This window comes from Alternaria arbusti (genome assembly GCF_024043155.1).
Source record: "Alternaria arbusti strain BMP 1465 chromosome Unknown scaffold_11, whole genome shotgun sequence".
NCBI lineage: Eukaryota > Fungi > Ascomycota > Dothideomycetes > Pleosporales > Pleosporaceae > Alternaria > Alternaria arbusti.
In genome coordinates, this window is record NW_026249951.1 from 819,582 (window position 1) to 841,561 (window position 21,980).

At 53.3% G+C, this 21,980-nt stretch overlaps 7 protein-coding genes across 7 annotated transcripts; 3 read left to right on the forward strand and 4 right to left on the reverse strand.

Moving 5' to 3' along the window:
- On the reverse strand, window positions 1-2,490 carry J4E86_007907 (uncharacterized protein; the record flags this gene model as incomplete). Its single annotated transcript, XM_051448422.1, has 4 exons — window positions 1-264; window positions 316-2,061; window positions 2,113-2,380; window positions 2,435-2,490. The coding sequence occupies 4 exons, from the start codon at window positions 2,488-2,490 to the stop codon at window positions 1-3; spliced, it is 2,334 nt and encodes a 777-aa protein (XP_051300689.1).
- A 272-nt stretch (window positions 2,491-2,762) lies between these two features.
- On the forward strand, window positions 2,763-5,802 carry J4E86_007908 (uncharacterized protein; the record flags this gene model as incomplete). The annotated part of the gene is made up of 2 exons (XM_051448423.1): window positions 2,763-5,765; window positions 5,794-5,802. 2 exons carry the CDS (start codon window positions 2,763-2,765, stop codon window positions 5,800-5,802), a joined length of 3,012 nt encoding a protein of 1,003 aa, XP_051300690.1.
- A 3,443-nt stretch (window positions 5,803-9,245) lies between these two features.
- On the reverse strand, window positions 9,246-11,188 carry J4E86_007909 (uncharacterized protein; the record flags this gene model as incomplete). Its single annotated transcript, XM_051448424.1, has 4 exons — window positions 9,246-9,272; window positions 9,322-9,768; window positions 9,825-10,622; window positions 10,673-11,188. 4 exons carry the CDS (start codon window positions 11,186-11,188, stop codon window positions 9,246-9,248), a joined length of 1,788 nt encoding a protein of 595 aa, XP_051300691.1.
- A 4,208-nt stretch (window positions 11,189-15,396) lies between these two features.
- Window positions 15,397-15,736, reverse strand: J4E86_007910 (uncharacterized protein; the record flags this gene model as incomplete). Its single annotated transcript, XM_051448425.1, has 1 exon — window positions 15,397-15,736. A coding segment is annotated over one exon (340 nt), but the record flags the coding sequence as incomplete, so codon positions are not given.
- Window positions 15,737-17,958: 2,222 nt separating this feature from the next.
- On the forward strand, window positions 17,959-18,321 carry J4E86_007911 (uncharacterized protein; the record flags this gene model as incomplete). Its single annotated transcript, XM_051448426.1, has 2 exons — window positions 17,959-18,189; window positions 18,253-18,321. 2 exons carry the CDS (start codon window positions 17,959-17,961, stop codon window positions 18,319-18,321), a joined length of 300 nt encoding a protein of 99 aa, XP_051300693.1.
- A 1,291-nt stretch (window positions 18,322-19,612) lies between these two features.
- Window positions 19,613-21,102, forward strand: J4E86_007912 (uncharacterized protein; the record flags this gene model as incomplete). The annotated part of the gene is made up of 3 exons (XM_051448427.1): window positions 19,613-19,818; window positions 19,872-20,232; window positions 20,281-21,102. 3 exons carry the CDS (start codon window positions 19,613-19,615, stop codon window positions 21,100-21,102), a joined length of 1,389 nt encoding a protein of 462 aa, XP_051300694.1.
- A 34-nt stretch (window positions 21,103-21,136) lies between these two features.
- Window positions 21,137-21,763, reverse strand: J4E86_007913 (uncharacterized protein; the record flags this gene model as incomplete). The annotated part of the gene is made up of 1 exon (XM_051448428.1): window positions 21,137-21,763. One exon carries the CDS (start codon window positions 21,761-21,763, stop codon window positions 21,137-21,139), a length of 627 nt encoding a protein of 208 aa, XP_051300695.1.
- Between the last annotated feature and the right edge of the window lie 217 nt (window positions 21,764-21,980).

Here is a 21,980-nt window from a genome sequence, read left to right on the forward strand (position 1 = left end):
TCACGATCCTCCAACGTCCAAGTCCGCCGTGAAGTCTTTCCGAATCGTCAAATTTTCAAAGGTTTCCTGATTTTCGATGACCAGGCCTTGTTCGTTGGCCAGATGCAACAAACAAATAAAGCAGTAGCTTGTGGAGATATCAGCCAGGGTTTGTTTTGGGTAGACGGCCTGTAGGCTGTTGACAACGTCGGTAAAGGTCAACGAACCATCCACGGCCTTGTTTGCTGGATCGTCGGCAACATTGGGCTGAGGAGGCGCAGAAATCTGATGGTTGTGAGCTTGCGAGTCAGATGAAGACGGCTAGATACAACTTACGCCATCGAACCCGATACCCCTCCAGAGTTCGTCCTTTAGTCTTTTCACGTCCACCTTCTTTGCGACCCTTGCGTACTGGACGTATTCAGGCCGAAATCGTCGGCTTTGCGTCACTAGCTGAGCACCGAATGCGTCGGTCTGCGAACCCGGTTGCATGCCGTCGAGTGGTAGTGTAGCTTCAGGTGCGTCAGGCGGCGGCGAGAAGTGATCGCGCGCATCTGCAAACACATCGTCATCGTCGAGAGGGCCACTAGGTATCTGGAGACCATCATCCTGGAAAAAGTCGGCGTCGTAGTTTCCCTGTGCATCGTCACCGTCGCCTTCTTGACCCTGATCAGCCCAGTATGCTTCGTCCACGCGTGCTGGATCTCCAGGGAGTGCATGTGCACGGCGTCCTCCCTTGCGTGAGCCCATACGCGCCTTGGGTTTAAGGAAAAGACGCAGCAGCTGTTTGGAGTTGAAGTGCTTGTCGTCTGGGAGAAGGTTGCGCGACCTGGACTTCCATTGTGCTTTGGGTAGAGATATCGCGGAGTTGGATGTCGCAGGCGTGTAGAGCACATCTGCTAGTGTCTGTGACATTGGAGCTGTGAAGTCGATCTCGAATGGCTCCCTTTCCTTCCGTTTCGTCGCCGGTGCTGTCTTTGCGGAATGCTTGACGCGTGAGATGCGCCAATGCTCAGGCCCTGCCCAGCTCTTCTTCAGAGCTTGGTCAAAATAGCTAAGGATGTTCTCTTGTTCTTGGTCGCGGCCGTGCATCATGGACACGCCATACTGAGCGTCGGCACTGTCTGTGTTCTCGTCGCCATTCAGGTCCATGGTGTGGATGCGAGCTTGTGGATGCTGGATAGCCTCACGAGCCCAGATCTCCCCGCCTTCGCCAAAGCCCGTCTCTGGAGGCAGATCAAACCCGCCCATATTCAGGTCATGATCGTCGTCAAATTCCATGGGGTTATCGTCGCCGAGAAAAAGACCTGATTGGCTGCCTGCGTTGTCGTCTCCGTGCTTGGCTCCGTCTTCACTGGAGGAGTTGTCAGCAGCCTTGAGGAAGGGAAGGTCCATAGAGCCATTCACATCGCCGAGATCGAACGTCTTCATCGACGGACACACGTCTTGCCGGTCGAGCTGGGAAAGATCGTGGAAGTACTTGGCAGTCAGGCCGGATATGTCAACATCGATGGCGTCGGGGGCCAGTTGATGGTCATGAGTGGGGAGTGAATCTTGGGTGGCGGCATCGTTGGCGTCATCGCTGCTGTCGAAGACAATCCTGCCGCTCCCGTCTATAGCCAGGTGGTTAAGAAGGAGTCCTTTGGCCCCGCCCTCGTCAAAGTCGGCCGAGGCTTTTTTGAAGAGCGGATCAACCGAGAACTCGAGCTCCATCTTCTTGTTCTGCAGTTGGGCAAACGACGACGCGAGCGTGGCTTCTGCAGAGCGAGCAGCCCTCTTCTTGCGCTTCTTCTGGCCATGCTCTCCGGCTTCAGCCTCCTCGCCGTCGCCCTCATCCTCGTCGCTCCCATCGGCATCGTCGCCGTGTCCTCTCCGCTTCTTGCCCACATTCTCGGCGAGTCCGCTGAGCAGCTTGCCCGTGTCGGTCGCAACGCTGTCGACTCTGCTGGTGTAGATCTTGACACAGCCGTCTAGCGTGCAGCTAGCCTTCTGGAAGTTGACGCCGTCGCCCTCTTTGAGCAGGGACATTTCGTGGAAGTAGTCGATCAGGGCGAAGTTCCACGAGTTGTTTGCGTTGATTTTCTGAGCGGGGCGTTAGCTTGGAGCAGCGACGACGGGCGTGCGCATGCCTACGTTGTCCGTCGCCATCTTCATCCATTCCTCGAAGTTGGCCAGCAGCGGCATAACGCGGGTGCCTGGTGTGACAGCAGTGCCAGTGACATCGGGCATGTCGTCGCCATCTTGCGACGGGGTGTGTGGCGTGTCGTGGGCGGCGGCAAGCGACACGCGGCGGCGTCCGGGAGTCGCAGTCGTAGTCGAGGCGCGCATCGAGTCGCGCTGGGCCTGTTGGTGCGCATGGCGGCGGGCAGCCTTTTCCTGGCGGTCGTCGTTGAGCGGCACTCTGCGAGCGACGGGTTAGCCTAGCAATGCGCCCGCACGGAGCGTTGGGGCCTACTTAACGGGCGTCTTCTGGGGCGAGGCGGCCGTGGTATACTTGGTGGAGCGCGCCATGTTGGGCGATGGGTGTGGTGCTGCAACAGCGGTTCTGGCGTCGATGCCATGTTGCTGTTGTTTGTTTGGGCGCCACAGATGCCCCGCTGCTATCACCAGACAGGCAGCGGCAGCACCGCCACGCGCTAGCGCAGTGGCGGCATTTCCCCGGACCAGCCAGCCCAAACGCTTCACGCACCGCCCTCCGCTGGCTCGCCGCCCGCTGTGCCTTCACGCCTCGCACCGCCTAAAACCCGTCTTCTCCTCGACTCGTCAACCAACATGCCTCGGCCATGGACGACCTGACCATCCTCGCCCACGCCCAGCGGTTGCGCCGCCCCCGCTACTCGGCGCGCCCTTTCGCCCTCACCATCCTCGCCATATCCCTCATTTCGCTGCTGGCATGGGCCCGGTCGCAAGCCCCAGCCGGGCGTGCTCTGCACACGAGGGGGGCCGTCTCGACCAAGGACGCCGAGTGCCGCCTCGTCCACCATGCGCTGGACCAATGCGACTTTGTGCGCGCAAACTGCCCCGATGAGGAGGCTGGCGTCATGTCCTACCTCGCCCTCTACTACTGTCGCCTCCCGCACGCGAAGCCCGTCGCTTTTGTCCTGCTGACGCTCTGGCTCGCCCTCCTCTTCAGCACCATTGGCATTGCCGCAAGCGACTTCTTCTGCATCAACCTCAACACCATAGCGCGCATGCTGGGCATGAGCGAGAGCCTGGCCGGCGTGACCCTGCTCGCCTTTGGCAACGGCAGCCCCGATGTCTTCTCCACCTTTGCCGCCTTCCGTACCCACGCTGCCAGTCTGGCTGTCGGCGAGCTTATCGGTGCTGCCTGCTTCATTACCGCTGTCGTCTCGGGCTCCATGGCCCTGATCCGCCCCTTTCAGGTTGCGCGCAAAAGCTTTGTCCGTGACGTCGGCTTCTTTCTTGTTGCTGCTGCCTTCAGCATGGGCTTCATTGTCGACGGCAAACTCCACCTGTGGGAGTCCGTTAGCATGGTGGCCTTCTACATCTTCTACGTCGCCTTTGTTGTGGCCTGGCACTGGTGGCTCAACCTACGAAAAGCCCGACGCGCGCGAGCAGCCGCTGTTAGGAGCCACTACGTAACACCCGGCGGTGAAGAGGAGGAGTTTCCAGAGTACCACGACGACGAAATCAGCGCTGCTTCTGCGACCCCTGCGTACGGCGCCTCCGCTGACGACTTTTCCATGCTCGAACGCGCAGGAGGCGACAATACGATACATGACGATGACAACGAGGAGGAACGTGAGCGCTGGATGGGCGAGTTGACCAACAATATGCGCGTCAACCGCCCAAGCGTGTCGCGGCGCAACACCCATACCCCGATCCGACCCAGTTTAGTAGGAGCTTTGGAGTTCCGAGCCGTACTTTCCTCGCTGCAAAAGTCGCGCAACATCCAGTCTATGCCAATCAGCCTGCGACGGTATTCCGACGACCCTACCTACACTACTGCCCAGCAGCAATCCTACATCGGACAGACTACAGGTCCAGCGACTCGGCCTCCATTTGACCTGCCTTCTTCCGCCTCCAACATCTCCACCTCACCCCACCTGAGCCGACCGAATCTCGAGATCCAGCAGAGTCTAGGCAACCGAGCGCGAGCTGTCTCCACCAATGACATTGACAATGTTCAACTACAGCCAAGCACCCTACAAGGACAATGCGTGCCTGACATAACATTTGCGTCTGCCACTCCCAGCGAGCGCAACGGATTGTTGGAAGCGCCGCCCTCACCAACCATCTCGTTATCTTCGCCAGTCTCCCGCTCTTCTAGAGCCCCGAGTCCTACGGCACCGAGAGATAGGCTGCTTTCACCCAACAATTTGGCGCCTCCAGGTGCCGAGGATGGAGCGCCCCTTCGTGCAGTCCTGCCTTCGCCGAATCTACGATCAAGCCCGGCATCAAACTCCGGCCATAGCCGCGAACAGCCTAGTCTGAAGCTGGCCGTACCAGATGCGACTTCCCCACCCATACCATTCCCGCCTTACACCGATTACCCTTGGTCAGCACAGTCCACTTCCAGACCTCAGAGTCTACGTCCGCCTTCGCCAAGTGTGTCACTCGAATCTACCTACTTCCCACGAGATTCCTTTGGGCAGCTCGAACCAACAAAAGTTCCCACGTGGTGGCCCTCGGCACTCCTACCGACCCCGCATAGTCTGGTTGCTACCCTCTTTCCCACTTTGACCAACTGGCGTGACAAGAACGTTTTCGATAAGCTTTTGGGGCTAGTCGCAAGTCTGCCTGTATTCCTGCTTACTATAACGCTTCCGGTGGTCGAGCCGCAAAAAGACGAGAACGACGGAGGCCATGCCCAGCTTTCCCTGGATCTCGGTATGCCACACGCAGCTACACCAGGTGATGCAAGCATGAGATCGCAAACTCCCAGTGTATCCCTTGTCTTGCCACGAGACGACCCCACCATTTCGGGCCTGTCGAACTCGAAATCGTCTACGAGCCTTCCTCGACAGCTGGACGGTGGATCCTTCAGCACCACCACCAGCCAACCACCGCAAGTGTACATAACAAGCTCCGACAACGTAGCGCAATCGCCCGAGCAGCTCCCGGCAACCGCAACATCCATCGGGCCAGCGCAATGGAACCGCTGGCTGGTGATCGTCCAGATCTTTACGGCGCCCTTTTTCTTGGTACTAGTCGTCTGGGTAAATGTCGAACCCGACAACCCAGTTGTGTTGCTTCGCCACTCGCTTTACAGCATGCTTGTCTCACTCTGCCTTCTTGTCTTCCTCCTCTTGACCACTGCCTCGAATCAAGCACCCAATTGGCGGCCCGCGTTGTGCTTTCTTGGATTTGCCGTTGCCATTGCATGGATTAGCACTATTGCCAACGAAGTTGTCGGTGTTTTGCGTACCTTGGGCGTTATTCTCAACATGTCCGACGCGATTCTCGGCTTGACCATCTTCGCAGTTGGCAATTCGCTTGGTGATCTTGTCGCCGACATCACCGTTGCGCGGCTCGGGTTTCCTATCATGGCACTTTCAGCCTGCTTCGGTGGCCCAATGCTTAATATCCTGCTCGGCGTAGGCCTCAGTGGATGTTACATGATCATCACCAAGGGTGAGCACCGCCATGAGAAGCACCCAGACCAGTCGGTTCATTTCAGACCTTACCACATTGCCGTGAGTACCACCTTGGTCATTTCCGGAGGCACTCTGCTCGTGACGCTAGCTGGACTTCTCCTTGCAGTGCCTTTGCGCAAGTGGCGAATGGACAAGAGAATTGGGTGGAGTCTAGTCGCGTTGTGGTTGGTTAGCACCACTCTTAATGTAGCTGTAGAAGTTCTAGGTTATAGCAGCAATGTTAGCTAAACATTGTTTTTTCTTATATACAATCCACAGCAGCTATACACTATATCGACTGTGATTTCCTGGGTAGAAAGACTTGTTGGAAGATGGACGCAGGCGTCTAGTCCAAGTTCCGCCAAGCTTACATGTGTCTATCATGATTATGCACTTCTAGCCTGCCTTGTTCGGATCGATACCTGTGTTCGGGCTCGCCAATACTTGTTCCAGGTGCGTCAGAAATGACGTCGTGGCTGCATACTCTTGCCGTCTCATTTTCCCCACCATGAAAACTGATACATACATGTCCACTTTGCCTGCATTCACATTCGGGATCCTGTTACCTGCACACGCAATCGTCGTTTCGCCCATCGCGTACGTTAAATATGGGCTGTCGTCAGTCATCGCTTCGCGTATCCAGCGACGAAAACAAGGGTAACCGTAACAATACCAACTGTACAGGTTGCGAGGATTGTAGGTTTGAAACCATGTCTCGAGAAGAACAACACTGACTTTTCCCCCTCACATTCAGGCCAGAACTGCACGGATTGCAAAGGTCAGGCTACTTTTGCATTCGTACACTCGCCACTCTTGGAAGTTTTGACAGACTTCGAGCATCTGCTAACCAGAATATAGACTGCACGGGGTGTCGAAATTGCACCGACTGCAATGATAGTAGCAGCTGCCACAACTGTACCGGATGTGATAACTGTGAAGACTGCAGCAATTGTGTAGATTGCAACGACTGCACAAAGTAAGTGGCGCATTCTGCGTATGAAGCAATGCGATAGACGGAAAGACTGACGGCGATAGTTGCTCCAACTGTACCGATTGCACGGGTCTCAAGGACGCGCACAATGAAACAGGCGTACACAAGTAATTTGGAAGTGATGATAAACTTTGTAAGCGGACGTCTGGGGCCAGTAGTCTTGTACATGTCTTGCGAGTGATGGCAATAAACCTCATCTTTACAGTGTCCCAAGACCAACACTTGGACTAAACCGGCATGCACTTTATTCAACCCACGTCTTTTGCTTCCGCAACTCCTTGCATATGGCAAAAGATTGGGACTCAACTTCAATCCAGAATAAGTTTGAGTGTATAATTTGGAGCGCTGCTACTTCCAATTTCACGACTAGCATTGTGAGAAGGCTCCAAAGTGTTTGCTAACGTTGCGCATGCACTAATGTATCACACTGTTCTGTAACAGCAACACATCACCAACAGTATTAAATTGCCTCGCCGAAGTTCTCTTGTTCAAGCCTGCAGTACTACTACCTACAAGACCGTCGAAAAAAATGAAGTCATTCAAGGACTTGATCTCAAAACGAGGCCAGAAAAAGACGGCAAGTCTACCAGGTGATGATCTTGTGCCGCACCTTGTGCGAAAATACGGCCATGGTCGGAAGGGTAATCAAGCCTCAAAGCCGCTGCCATACAAGATACTGATCGAGAAATTTGACCGTTCAGATGTGCCGAATATTGTGCTTTGGCCGCCGACACCTCCGCCGAATGGGATGAAAATAGAAGATCTTCTGTTCGAACGGTCAGGGTCTTTCTTTGTCCTGCGCGAGAAAACAGAAAAGATAGAAGCTCGAAGTACACGCGCAGTCATTGGGCGCCTCCAGGTACCTGCCCGGCACAAGACAGAAACCTGCAACTACAAAGACGTGCGGGCATCTAGACAAGACGAGAACGCTCTGGACGAAATAGGAACCCAGAACGCACATTTAGATGATATGTGTCGAGCCGATTACTGTGCCTTCGTGGCAGGATTAGATAAGATTCTCTAGGATGTAGTGCAGAACGCTTAGCTTGTTACATGTCATTTTTACCTGATACGGAACTGCATACCACTAAAAAAGTCCGACATAGTTCGAAACAAGAACTGTCCCCTTCGACTTCACAGTCTTTGCGTAGTTTAAAAGCATGTAGCAGTGACTGCCCTCCACCGTCTACGTATGTACTGTTTGTTCTTGATTGTCTGCGCTTCCCGACAAGAACTCCCTTCCCAGTGGCTTGATGAAACCAGAAGGGCTAATTGACCCCAGTCGTAGAAAAATTGTCAAACTAGACGCAGCACAGAACTACGCATCGTATAGAACAAGAAGAGATGTACAATGTGGGTATCCTATGAAAGAGGGAGGAAGCTATGTATATATACTATTGAGGCGACACTATTGAGTGAATCAAATGACAGGGTCTTAACCAACACATTGCGAACACAGTGACGCGTAGAGAGCTGAGTCCATGTGCTCTACAGCGAAACTAATGCCTACGGAAATAACGAAGCAAGCTCTGATAACCCTACATAAGTCTGTCTAGGCGTTTTGAATCTTTGTATGTTTCAAAATCTTCGCGGTAGTGCGCCTTAATAAGCTTGTGTCCTTTCGGTAGATACAGCTCTATCCCGCTCGCCGCACTAGTTATTGTTAGTACGACGTAACAAAGCTCTCTAACATGCAACTATAAAGCTTCCTTTGATAATGGCAATGCTAGATGGCATTGTAAGCGTCTTAAGTAACTGCTTATTATACCTCTTAAAGATGATAATGGAGTAGTGTCGAAAAGCACGACTTAATAGGAGAAGCTGCAAAGAGACTCTACAAAACCTTGAAAAAAAGAACAACTGTAGTATGTGTGGAGTAGAAAACAAGCACACTTCGAAGAGTCACGGCGCCGGAATAGCATGGGGTAGTAGGAGCTAGGGCGATGCAATGTCTTTGATGATATACACCTGCTAACATGTGCGAAGACGTAGTTATAGCTGCGGTATCTATCTGACGTCATTGCATGTATGAAGATCAGAAGTCTCCGCCAAGGTCAAACGCCCAGAAGTCAGGAAATGACCAGCCGCTCATATCTGACTGTATGTCCTGTAGTGAATCGAATGGTCCATACGTTTCTTTCGTACTATTACTTGTGTTGGCTTCTACGCAAACCCCATCTGGTGACGTGGTAGGTGCACTCTCAGCGGTCATTGACGTCGAGACGATCTCTTCCCTAGTACTCATGGTACTGCGAAGGGAAGACGCCAAGCGACTCAGGGGATCTTGTTGTAGAGCTAGTACTCTGAAAGCCAACGAGGTAAACCAGTCGAGCGTTTTGTGACATCTTGAAAGTACGTCATCGTTAATGTTGTTGATGTAGGCTATGGATGTAGCAGGTGATGAAGGAGGTAGCATGCCTACTGCAGCAGACATGCTGTGCATACGAGAACCAAAATCAGCGAATTCTTGCTGTGAATTGTTGACACAAGAACTTACAGCCAGCATTCCATGTATCCTGTACCAAGCCGGAAGACCTTGATCTCAAATATCTGTCTCGTTCGCTCTAGGATGTCCATCGAAGATATACATAGTGTTCTTGCAAGGAACGACTCCTGCGGTAGTGCCGTGAGATACAGGTCTAGACGTGTATCGGAGGCTGCCAAGCGCCGTGGCCTACTCAGGTCTGCAAAATGAGTGTGATGGTCTGCACTGTGATTCGTAGAATAAGTTGCAGGGGTACGGGACGATTTTACTTTTCGAAGAGTGCAGTTGTGGTAGACAATCTGCGAAAGTGTCAGACCAGCTCTGATGACGTCGTTGCGGAAGTTGTTCAGCGCTAGAACGCCTCTTGATAGCAGGCGATCGTGCGTGGTGACCAAAGAGCTGCACGTTTCTACACAAGTTGTGAACGAGTACAAGTAGCGATTGTCTGTGCAGGCTAGTCTGGCGTAGGCCTTGTGCACCAATAAGAGATACTGTCGCAACTGCAACTGGAGGAGTGCGGAAGGTACGAGTGCGCGATCATCGTTCCAGACGGGTAGTGCGGCCAATGCAGAGCGGATCCGTGCATCGTAGTGCAGCACGTCGTCGTAATCGAGAGCACTGGAAGGGGTGTTTAACACTTGCGTCAAATGGATACGGAGTGGAAGTGACTTTGTAGTTGCGATGAGGTACGAAGCTGATGTGAAGTTCTCGTCGGACTGCACGGTGTCAGTCTCACAGGGAACGCTTTCTTCCGAGGTTCGTTTCTACGTACCGCCGGCATGTGCTGCATATCTGGCGAAAAGGATTCATCGCCAAGATTATCAGGGATAGGCGAGTCCCAGTATAGTCCGGAGAGCGAAGATTGAATGCCACTCTCAACGGACGACTGGAGCTCCAGCTCCATGACGGTAATCCACAGACGCTTCCTAATTTGCTCATCGAAAGCTGTCATCGTACCATGTCCGAGCAGAGAGGGATCACGGTGTAGACCAGATGCAAGGGAGAGTCGCATTAGGTCACCCGATGCGACCCAGTCTTGCTTCAGGCGCACGCAATTAACACGCTTCGCGAGTAACGACAGGCACTGTAGCTGGAACAAAGCTAAAGTAACCCGCTTGCGCGGCTGATCAGCGATCCAGCTGTCGCATAAATTAATAAGCTCGTGAGCCGCTTGCCTGTCGGCAGTCGTGTCACCAACAAACACATCATCTTTCGGGTTAAGGCACTTCGTGGCTGCGACGAGCAAGACGAGCAAGACGGCGAAGCTCACCGGTCCCTTTCCGTCCCGATCTGATTCCCAGTAACTTCGATAATCCTCCCAGAACGACGGCCCGTGCAGGATTCTATAACTTGTTTCCCACGTTTGGAAGTAGAGAGCCGCCTGCGTATCAACTATGCTCTTTTCCGGAAGGATAGCGAGTATTTCAGAGTCGATGTCAGAGCATCTAGTGGCCTGCCTCTTCGCAGACTTCTTCCTCTGATCGCGAAAGGCTTTGAAGTCGGTTTTGACACGCATGATGGAGTGATCGACGGTCAAAGCCTCTCGCGTAAAAGCTTGTAGCTCGTGATACTTAGTGGTGGTCAGTTTCTATCACGTTGACGTCAGGCTTGGGACTGTACCGTGGAGATCATGCTCATGATACTCGTTGCGCCGTTGAACTGGGATCTGAAACCCTTTCCTCTGAACATGATTTCCTCTGTGATCTTGGGTTCATGGGGCACAAACTCCCCATATTGCGGGGGATTACCACCGCCATTTCGATTGATGAGTTTCTGTTCCAGAATGGCAATTCGTCTCTCTTGTGTTTTGAGTTTTCGTTGTAATGCATTCGATGCGTCCGAGGAGGGCTCGCTCTCGACTGGCAGCTCTGTAAGCGCAAGAGACGCAGCGCCCCTGTCACGGTGGGACTCTTGAAGTAGCCGGGGGTCATATGTACACTCGTGACCTCTGTCGTTTTTCTGACATCGGCCACATACTGGAAAGACGCGATCACACTTCATCTTGCGGTTGCGACAAGCGTAGCACGACAACACTTTGCGCTTCTTGCTCGTGCGTCGCTGCGACAAGCCATCGTGACCTTCTGGGGATTCCTCGCGAGACCTGTCGCTAATCCACTCGGCGCCGGGAGCGGACATGGCATATGACGGATGGCAACTAGGGACTGCGATGCGCGTTGACAATGGCGGAACAGCTGGAGGTCGGACAAGGCGGAGATCAGGTGGAGATGAGGCAATAGATTGGAGCGCACAGACTCGGATATAAGACGGAGATGCAACAGACCCAGTTAACCATTGCGTCCCCAGGTACGCTCAGGCCGCCATACCTCCAGCTAGGTAGCATTCACTCATCCTGCCGATAGTGTAGCGTCACCAGTGCTGACGATTAATAAATGGAATCGCCGGCATTTCGACGCACTCATCGGGTCCTCTTTGTGCCAATGCGGGGAATGCTGGTCATGTCTCATTTCCAGTCTCGTGGTATCAACAGTATCGTCAATCTACCCCTCTTCGGTACTTGTTTTTCATATAATTGATGATCAGCTTGGCTTGCCTTCATATCTTCTTCGGCAGTTGAACTCTCCGCTGTGCAGTGACAACATGACCCATCGAAGACCTAAGACGCATTCTAATCGTAGTTTAACAGGGTGTTACGGGACCGGGTCTGAGGCGCCGAGGCGCATGCATCTGTGCAGGAGCTGCTCTTGACTTGGAATTGAAATATCCAGTTAATAGTGCTCAGCGCCCAGCTCATGGCAGTGAGCTTCAAGATGCTTGGTATGCTTAGCCGGGCAGACAGCCGAACAAAAGGGTTGTTGCATCACATCGCCTGTCCGAGTGACCTTCTGGCTGCGATGACAATGTCTAATGATTCCTACATTGCGTGGAGATTGCCCTGTAGACCTACGGGTGTCCGCGTCGCACTAAGCAGTCAATTCATCTCATAAGCTGTCCGCGTCTGTGGTCGGTCATGTTCTAGCCTCCAGTGAGATGAATCTCGACATGGCATGTAGGGGGCGCGCATTATCGGTATGCGAGAAAAGGCTTTGAACGCCAATTGCAGCAGTTGGGGCGTGGTTTAGCATTTATTGACACATTGATTGAAAGATGGAACATAGAGTACATACGCCCAAGGGTAATTAGAAGGCTCCACGAAAAGGGACATAAGAGACGCCTGCCGATGCACTTGCCATGATCTTGATTCAACCCTTTGTCAGTCTTTGCCCACGATATTACTGAAACCCCAAAGCCTGTACTGCTCACCATCTGGGCATGTATCACTACTTCGTCATTGCCGCGTGGTTTTACCACGTCGTTCACGCACAGCTTGTTGGTACTCAGCAAACCGAAACCCATCCAGGAATGACATGGCAGTCTTGCACCGCCAAGGGTAGCTGCACAACCAAGAACGGTAAAATTGTCATCGACGCCAATTGGCGATGGCTTCATGTCAAAGGAGGGTAATGGCATAGGCACAATCTGTTGGGTTGACTCAGCTGCTAACACAAGACTAGCTATGACAACTGTTACACAGGTAACGAGTGGAACGCAACTGCCTGCCCAGACAATAAGGCATGTGCGGCCAACTGTGCCGTTGACGGCGCAGACTACAGTGGCACATACGGCATCACCGCGGGCAGTAACTCCCTGAAGTTGAAGTTCATCACGAAGGGTTCCTACTCCACAAACATCGGTTCTCGGACGTATCTCATGAAGGATGATACGACTTACGAGGTAAGTAACGTTCTCGTAGGTACAAACAGTGACTCAACTGATCCGTGGATTTGAACAGATGTTTAAGTTTACCGGCAACCAAGAGTTCACGTTCGATGTGGACGTGTCGAACCTGCCATGCGGATTCAATGGCGCTTTGTACTTTGTTTCAATGGATGCAGATGGCGGATTGAAGAAATTCTCGACGAACAAGGCTGGCGCCAAATACGGCACAGGGTATTGCGACGCACAGTGCCCACGGGATTTGAAGTTCATCAACGGCGAGGTAAGTCACGCTCGGTTCCAAGAATTGGTTTTCAGCTACTCAGAATGCTGCAGGGAAATGTCGAAGGTTGGCAGCCATCCTCCAACGATGCGAATGCAGGGGTTGGGGGCCATGGTTCGTGCTGCGCAGAGATGGACATCTGGGAAGCGAACGCTGTCAGCACAGCCGTCACCCCACACTCGTGCTCCACAATCGAGCAGTCTCGTTGTGACGGCGACGGTTGCGGAGGTACCTATTCGGCCGACCGTTATGCCGGGGTTTGCGATCCTGACGGCTGTGACTTCAACAGCTACCGCATGGGTGTCAAAGACTTCTATGGCAAGGGCAAGACGGTAGACACTTCAAAGAAGTTCACCGTGGTCACACAATTTGTCGGCACCGGGGACGCTATGGAGATCAAGCGTTTCTATGTCCAGAACGGCAAGACTATTGCGCAGCCTGCATCTACTGTTCCTGGCGTAGACGGGAACTCCATCACAACAAAGTTTTGCGACGAACAGAAAGCTGCATTCCACGATACGTACACGTTCAAAGACAAGGGCGGTATGGCGAACATGGCAAAGGCTCTCGCAAACGGCATGGTCCTCGTCATGAGCCTGTGGGATGACCATTACAGCAACATGCTTTGGCTTGACTCTACGTATCCCACAGACAAGAACCCAGACACGGATCTAGGTACCGGCAGGGGAGAATGCGAGACGACGAGCGGTGTGCCGGCAGACATTGAAAGCCAACATGCTGATGCCGCTGTTGTCTACAGCAACATCAAGTTCGGGCCACTGAACTCGACCTTCGGTTGAGGGAGTGTAGTGGAGGGAGGGAGCTGCAGCGGAAAAGATGACCTCCAGTTCCCGAGGTCGGGAGAACGGGGGACATGAGAGCGTGGTCTAATACACATGGTTTGTCGCGTACTGAAGCGATAGTTGATCGCTTGGCAGAAGAATTCAAGGCGCGTCTGCATGCAGCTTGCAATGTGGAGCAAATTCTTCTGTGCACCCCGGCCCCCTTTGATATTTGATTGAGTGATGACAAATCACGCGACAAGGCCCAAGCGTCATGAGCGCGTGTCAAAGACGCGCGCTTCTCGTCTACTCTCAGCTGGGCATGGGCGACTTCGTCCAAATGTGAGCGCGCTTTGTCCGACCGCTGAACAATAACACTTACGTGGGTTGCGTCGCGCAGCCGTGCGTAGGTATTCTTCTTGCGTGTTGGCGTTGCCAAAAAAACGAAACATGGACCACAGCGTGCGTGGCAACCTACAATCTTAACGACACCAAGCATGGCTCAGCAAACCTTCCCAACGTCGCCATACTCGGTATCCATGATTTACGTGGGATCAATGGCCCCGGAGGCGCAACTGAAATATCGCCAACGACACACAACGCCAAACCTTGCCTTAGACATGAACATCTCCAAGACACCGAGGCTGTGCCGCGAAAGACACTCGACACGCTCAATGTTTGTCTCTAGGTGCGCATTCAGGCTGTATGCAACACTACACTCGATGTAGTTGCTCAGATAGGGTCATAAGGGGATTGAATCGGAAAATGACACGGATTACGCGAAGAGCTGATCCACCGCTGCAATTGTTTCTCTGCCCTTCCTCGCCCTAAAACCCTTCTCATACCACCGGGTACTTTATCTTCTTCCAAATCAGCCAGGGGCGCTCATGTATCGATCAGAGTAGTTCTGAGGAGGGAAGAGAGCCTCTTTCAGATCCTCGACATCCACTCCTTTGTTGCCAAGGTTGCCTGCCGCGAGTGCAGCATCCACGATCAGGTCCCAGTCATCGTGATCTTCTGTGGATGATTACTAACAGTCTTGACGTATGAGCACAAGAGCCACGTTTGGAACACGTACCAAATATCACCACCAAGCAGTCCTGCTTGTTCCTATGGCTACAAACCGTCTTCCCACCAGGGATGACACGCATGTGTTGTCGGCAATAGTAGAAGTGGTTGGCACGAAAGCAGGGTATATGGAAAGAGTCTTGAGAGCATTTGACATCGCTGGTCCGCCCTTCTGGAACAACGAATCCACTGATATGCATTAGCCACCATCATTCATTCATGAGCGCTCGCTCAGAGAGCATCTCACCAAGATCTCAAGGTGCCCTCACGTTTGTGGCGGCGGTGCTCGGACATGATATTCTCCATGACCATAGGAAGATAAGCTGCGTTGTTTTTACTACCAATGACTGGCTGCTGAGGGCGGACTGGGTTCATTGGGGGAGCAGCTTTTTGTGCGCATGGTGTAGCATTCGCATCCACCGATGGAACAGGGGATGGGCGACTAGGATAGCTGTTGTATCTAGAAGAAGCCTCCCCTGATGATAAGAAGCGGGTACGATCATACCTGTCGTTACTCGTGGCGCCACCGGTATGTGCTCGTGGAGGTGTTGTGATGCGACCAGTACCGATAAGAGACTCCGAGAGAGGGAGAGGATTATCCAGGTTGGCAGTCGAACTCGAGTAACCACTGTGACTACTGCCAGGCGGTCCAGGAAAGCGGTTCGTAGCAATTTGGAGCTGATGTAGGAGTTGTCGATGGCGGTTCTCAGCTTGTTGCAGACGCTGGCTTAGCCCGACAATGTGGCCATCGTGTTCTTCGCGGATGCTCTGGATTTCGTCGCCGAGTGCCTGGAGCTGTGCTTGTATTTGGCGAGGGTGCGGTAGCCGCGAGTCCATCTCGTAGGCAGGACGCGCGAGTTGAGCGAGGAAGTGGCTAAAGACGGCTGTAAAGGCTCTACGAGCTGAGTCGACGGTTCAAGGAGCGGGATAGATGAGAGCTTTACTTCAGAGGCCACATCCAGAGGTGGGAAATGTCTTGGCCAGGGAAAGTATACGTCATCTATGAGCGGTACTGCTGCTAAAACGAGACAGGCCCGGATTCAATTTCATTACGGTCAAGCATTGATACTATCAGATTAGGGTCGTACGTGATTGGACTACTGGAAGATCTATACTCAAATGCGAAATTGTTTCCCATTTCCTAGCTACTTATGCTGGTGTAGTTGATCTTGTCTTCGTCGCTGCTTTGGGGGTACCCAGATGGGATTCGCCGCGTTATCATATCGCTTTTCCTATCTGACAACACCGGCAGAGACATTATCCAAATAGCATAGTGACAAAGCGTGCTCTTGGTAGCTACATGGATCTTGCAGTGTCTATCTAGTACAGAATGTGGTGGTGTACATGACTACCTGGGTATGATATAAGACGCAATAAAGGCGGAGGAGCCATCAGGAAACTATGGGGCAACTATCGTATACCATACTCGGCTAGAAGGCTAGTATAGTCGCCCTCCCAGGGCTCACTGCCAGACTCTTGTGTTTCCTCGTTGTGCGCGTCTTCTCTTACGGTCATTGTCACAGTCTCTCCACCGCTCTTCACTGAGCCTGAGTCATGCTCAAAGTACTGTTGAGATGAATCCCGCCGCGGCCTGTTCTGGAGGTAGCGTAGTGAGCGTTTGCAACGATTCCAAATGCTTGCTTGGTCTTCAAGACGGCCGCAAGTGACATACTGGCTAGCGTTAGAGAAACAAATGTTCTAGACTCTATCAAAACACTCAGGACATACCTCAATATTGCCGTCCCGAATTCTGCGAACAACAACAGCGCTTTCCTTCGCTGCTTCTTCGGCCCTGAAAGTCTCTAGTACCGACAGATGGCGCTTTTGCCATGGTGCCCGCCATTTGATATGACGCCAGTGCATGGTCTAGGAAGCAGTATAGACATCAAGTTGCGATCGAATCTGAGTTCTCTCTTCTTGAGGCGAAGGGAAGCTTTCGCATTCGGTGGATGAATACCAAACTTCACACTGGGACTATGTTAGTTGGCTTCTACAGACTATACTGGATATAGCGGCACGGGTGTCGAGTCCTCTTCGCTAGTGCTAGTGACTACCTAGGTAAACAACACGGACCACAATCTGAATATCATTAACAAATTGTAGTGACAATGAAATCCATCGATATTTTCTCGTGCAACTAGATCGATCATGTCGCCTCTCCCAAAGCAGAACACACATTGAAGGTTCAATGAATGGCGCTACACCTTCACTGGAGCTTTGTGTTTGTCACCACAAACAGTCACAGGCTTGGCTGCTTCCTCTTAGCGAGTTGAGAGCGTGTTTCTAGTGTGTTCGCTTCCCCTTTCGCTTCTGCTCCAGCTCCTTACCATCAAATTGAAGTCGAAACACGCGTTGCAATCACTCTCCGCCATCAGCAACCAGGAAAGCATGTCGGTCCCCCCTTGCATAAATTCTACTTCCCCATCAGCGTCCTCACCGACAATTCCGCGACTGGTGGAGAACCGCAACTATACGCGTTTTGCAGACGTCGGCTTTGGCAACCGGCTGGCCGACGCGCGCAACCTCGTACACACGCGGAGGCCCTCCCTTTCTCTTCGTCCAGAACATACAACCGCTGTAGGTTCGGTTGCATCTGAAGTCGCCAACTCGATTCGGCGGGCTGCCTTGATCCCGCCCGGTGCGCCAAAGCATGGATGGGAGAAGGGATCATACCGGTCACCCTTCGACTATCACATCCCTGGTCATACCGTAGGTGGCAGAGACACGCCTCCTGGTAGATCAAATTCGCATGCTTCTTTTGCGGGGCTGTCTTCGTCTTCGCCTCTTCACAGCATAACGCCACTCTTCACTTCGACGCCTCTTGCGACGCCTGCATACGAGATGAAGCCCAGACCTGAATCCGATTCACTGTGCCGTACGGTTACACCTGGTCCTGATGTAAGCTTCAAAGTCCTTTTCTTGCTTGAGTTGCGCGACTGACTGCTTCCAAGGCAAGGGAACGTCTTGTTCTCATTGCCCCCCTCCGCATGATTCGCAGAGCAGGGGTCCATTTTTGTGAGGATGACCGGGAAAAACTGTATTGTTTCATCGACGGTTACATGGCCGACTCGTTACACACTGTTGTCGAACGCGATGGCATCCTTCCCAATATCGTTTACAAGGTCAGCATTCCCATGACAGACGCCGCTTGGGTCAGCTACAACCAAGTTCTCGCTACATTCGGGTTCGCCAATGGTGTGAATGACATGCTCATTGCGGGCTCCGACAATTTCGACAAGTACACATACATGATCGATGATGTGAGCGCAGAACACGAGCAAGGCTGGAAGGTACTAGCGAGTTCAAGTGAGAGGAACCTCGACATGACAAGACTTTCGCAAGAGCTGGTGCAGATCTGGAAGAATACATGGATCGAGAATGGATCTGGCTATGTCGGAGTGGCCAAGGATATTGTGCAATAACGTAAGCAAAGGTTGTGACAAAAGTAGCAGGATGGATCTACCGGGAAACGCTAGCTCGGAAGCTCCCTGGCGCCTGTGGAATATTGCTTGCTGCTCAACGATTTGATACAAAGTCTTTACGGTATTCTTACACGGGTTTGCTCGAGTGTGAAACTGAGGCGTCTGATTTGAAAACACACAATCTCCTATTTAGACGATGTGCCGTTATCTTACATGAGAGCGCAACGTGCTGGACATTCTGGAATGCATTGTACTGAGACAGTCCAAATGTATGGAATATGTCGAAGTCGTTGGCCCTTCGCAATTATCCGATCATCAAAGGTACTTGCGAATGGCTCAAATCAGGGACGTGAACGATGGTCGTCTGTTGACGTTCAATCTCTGATGTCTTGTAGAGTATCCAGGTACCTAGGTTCCCTGAAGATGCATGATCAGTAAACTTAACACAACGCTACATCATTGCTGAGGTTGCTGGGCCGTATCTGATATACGTGGAATCGCGCCCAGAAGGATGTGGTCGTAGCAGGCAAGCTTTCGCAAAAGGAAGCAGCGGGTCAAACTGCGGGCGAGAAGCATGAGCAAGCCCGAAGACGCTGTCGTGGGTGCGCTGCGTACGCTGCCTGCGCAGGTGCAACGTTGGTACGAGTGCAGCAAACATCTTGTCCAATTCAGAACTAGCAACGTGCCTTTTTCGACCGGCGCAAACTACCTCGGTACTGTTGCCAGGCATTCCAAGTTATACGTTGAGCATACACTCGTTAGCCCATATGTCCCATTGCTTCCAAGGTTCGGTCGCAGTATTGTGCCGACTGGATGCGGCATGCTTTCCCCTTCCAGTAGTATCTGCGCTTCGGAGGGCGGCCTGTTCCATTGCTACCTAGGCCAGTGTGTATCCATGTTGAAAGAGCCACGGACATCGGGTGATTGCCAATCCAGGCGATACATACCTAGGCAGCGTCGTGTGCAGAGTTTGCAGTATAGTACGTGCAGTACACGGGTAACGTTCGATCAAGCATAGCTTCCGGGACTAAAGCTTCCCCACAACTCGTCTATTACCCTTGTCCCGGTAGTCATACGCCACCAGAATTATTGAAACAGTCATGTCTGCTCGTGACACTATGTAGCGCAGTGCCCCTTTTCCGTCAATGAGCGACGAGCCTTTCGCGGTCGACCCAGTCGGCAGATTGTCAGGAACTTACGGGAGAATCTGCTGATGCGCCTATAAATTCCAGGCACTCTGCATAGACAATTGCTCTGGCTGGCATCTGAGACTTGATCTTACAATACCGCCATGCGACTTCTCAGACTCGTAGGCTTTGGCCTGTCCGGCTTGATCGTAAATGCGACGCTCCAGATTGTACCTGGCGCGACCTGGACAGCAGTGCGTTTCGTCGTACCCATGAGCAAATGGCAACTGACATTACACCAGACCAACACAGGCCAGCACATTCAGGCTCACGGCGCCGGCATCATCAAAGATGGCGAAAAGTGGTATTGGTAAATAGCTCTACGCGCAAGGGCGGCCTCTACCGGTGCTGATGCGCCCGCAGGATTGGCGAAGATAAAACAAACGGAACCGCTTTCACAAACATCAACTGCTATTCGTCTACCAACCTTGTCGAATGGTCTTATGAAGGCGCTCTGATCTCGCGGACTGCATCTGGCGACACAGGGCCCGATCGTGTTATTGAGAGACCAAAAGTTATGCACAACAAGCGAACGGGTAAGTATGTCCTGTGGGCTCACATTGACAGCGCCGACTATGGTGAGGCGAAGATTGGTGTCGCAATAGGCGACAGCGTTTGCGGAAAGTATTCGTATCTACGCAGCGAACGACCACTGGGCTTCGAGAGTAGAGATTCTGGCGTGTTTGTCGATGACGACGGCAAGGGCTATCTACTGACCGAAGACGTATGACTGCCTCGTAGCACAGTAGGGACCTGTTTCTGACGAAGCCAGCGCCGCAACGGCCTACGCATCAACGCACTGTCTGATGATTATCTCAGCGTTTCCAGCAATGTCTACGTCTGGAAAGAAAAATACGAGTCTCCGGCCATGATCAAACACAAAGGCGTTTACTTCATGTTCGCCTCGCAGCTTACGGGGTGGAGCCCGAATGACAACTACTACAGCACGTCGACGTCTCTCTCGGGTCCATGGTCGTCATGGCAAAAGTTCGCCGACTCTGGGTCCAACACGTACGCTTCTCAAACAAGCTTTGTATTGTCTGTAGGGGATGGATACGTGTACATGGGGGACCGATGGCACAGTGAGAATCTGATGAGAAGCACATACGTATGGCTACCGGTTGAGATATCTGGAACGACGGCTAGCATGAAGAACGCTGTCAACTGGATCCTGGATCCCGATACTGGAGCCAGCAGGGCTGGGCCCAACGAAAACAGGTACGAAGGCGAGACGGCAGAGCTTGCTAACGGAGCCATATCTCAAGCATGCTCCTCGTGCTCGGGCTCGAAGGCAATTGGGTACATTGGCGGCGTGCCCTCGGGGTCCGCCACGTTTTCCAAGGTGGAATCTTCAGCAACGACGCGCACGACTGTAAGGATCAAGCATCTCAACGGCGACAAGCAGCAAAGGTATGCAGCCATCAGTGTGAATGGGAAATCGCAGAGGGCGGCGTTCTTGCCAGACGGGGGAGGAGGCCCGGCAAGTTCAGTGGTGCACGTCAACGTGGAGCAGGGCGTCAACGAAGTCAAGGTTGGCGGGGTGGATGAGGGCTGGGGGCCGGACATTGACAGGGTGTTTGTTCCCGTGGAGTGAGGATGGGCTGATGAAGACTAGCAATGTATGGTGTTCAGTCCATCGACTTGCTCATGATGGCGTATTCGGCGGGGATGACCCTGTTCCTCGTGGTCCTGTCGACGGGGCTGCACTCGTCCCTGGTGTAGCCCAGGCTGTGGTACATGCTCTTTGCGCGCGTGTTTGCGGTGAAGACGGTCAGCATCGTCTTGGGGATGTGACATGCGCGCGCCACGCTCTCGACGAACTGGATGAGGCGGGACCCGAGGCCCTGTCCTCGCAGGCGCTCGTGGAGATGGATCTCGTAGATGTAGAGGACAGGGCGGTCGTGGTGCGGGGGGTCGTCGTGGGTGAACATGAAGGAGGTGAAGCCGAGGATGGCGTCGGGGCCGCCCTGGGCCGGGCGCAGCAGCAGATACATCATGTCGGCGTCGAGCATCTCGTCGCGCTTCCTGCGCGGGTCCCAGCCCATGGCCGAAGCCGCGTAGTCGTGGCCCGACGTGGCGTGGACGAGGCCGAGGCAGGCGTCGAGCTCGCCCGGGCGGAGGTCGAGGGCGGAGGGGACCCAGTGGATGGCGACGGGGCAGGGTCGCTGGGGCGCCTCGTAGGCACTGAGGGCGGCGTCCTGGCGCAGCAGCGTCTGCACCGTCTGCATGCGCGCGAGGGCCTGGGGCGAGTACATGGTGGTGAGGTGACGATTCCGCCGCCAGCCAGCCGCCAACCATCAACCGCCCACCGCCCACCGCCCACCGCCAACCGCCAACCTTGGGCACTGGGACGCGCCCTCGACACATCGCACCGCCATGCTGCGCGCCTACGCGACCGTCGCCTCCAAGCCGCCCTCCCGCCTACGCGCACGAGGAAAAGCTCCCGTGGGCCTGGACCACGTACCTGTCCCA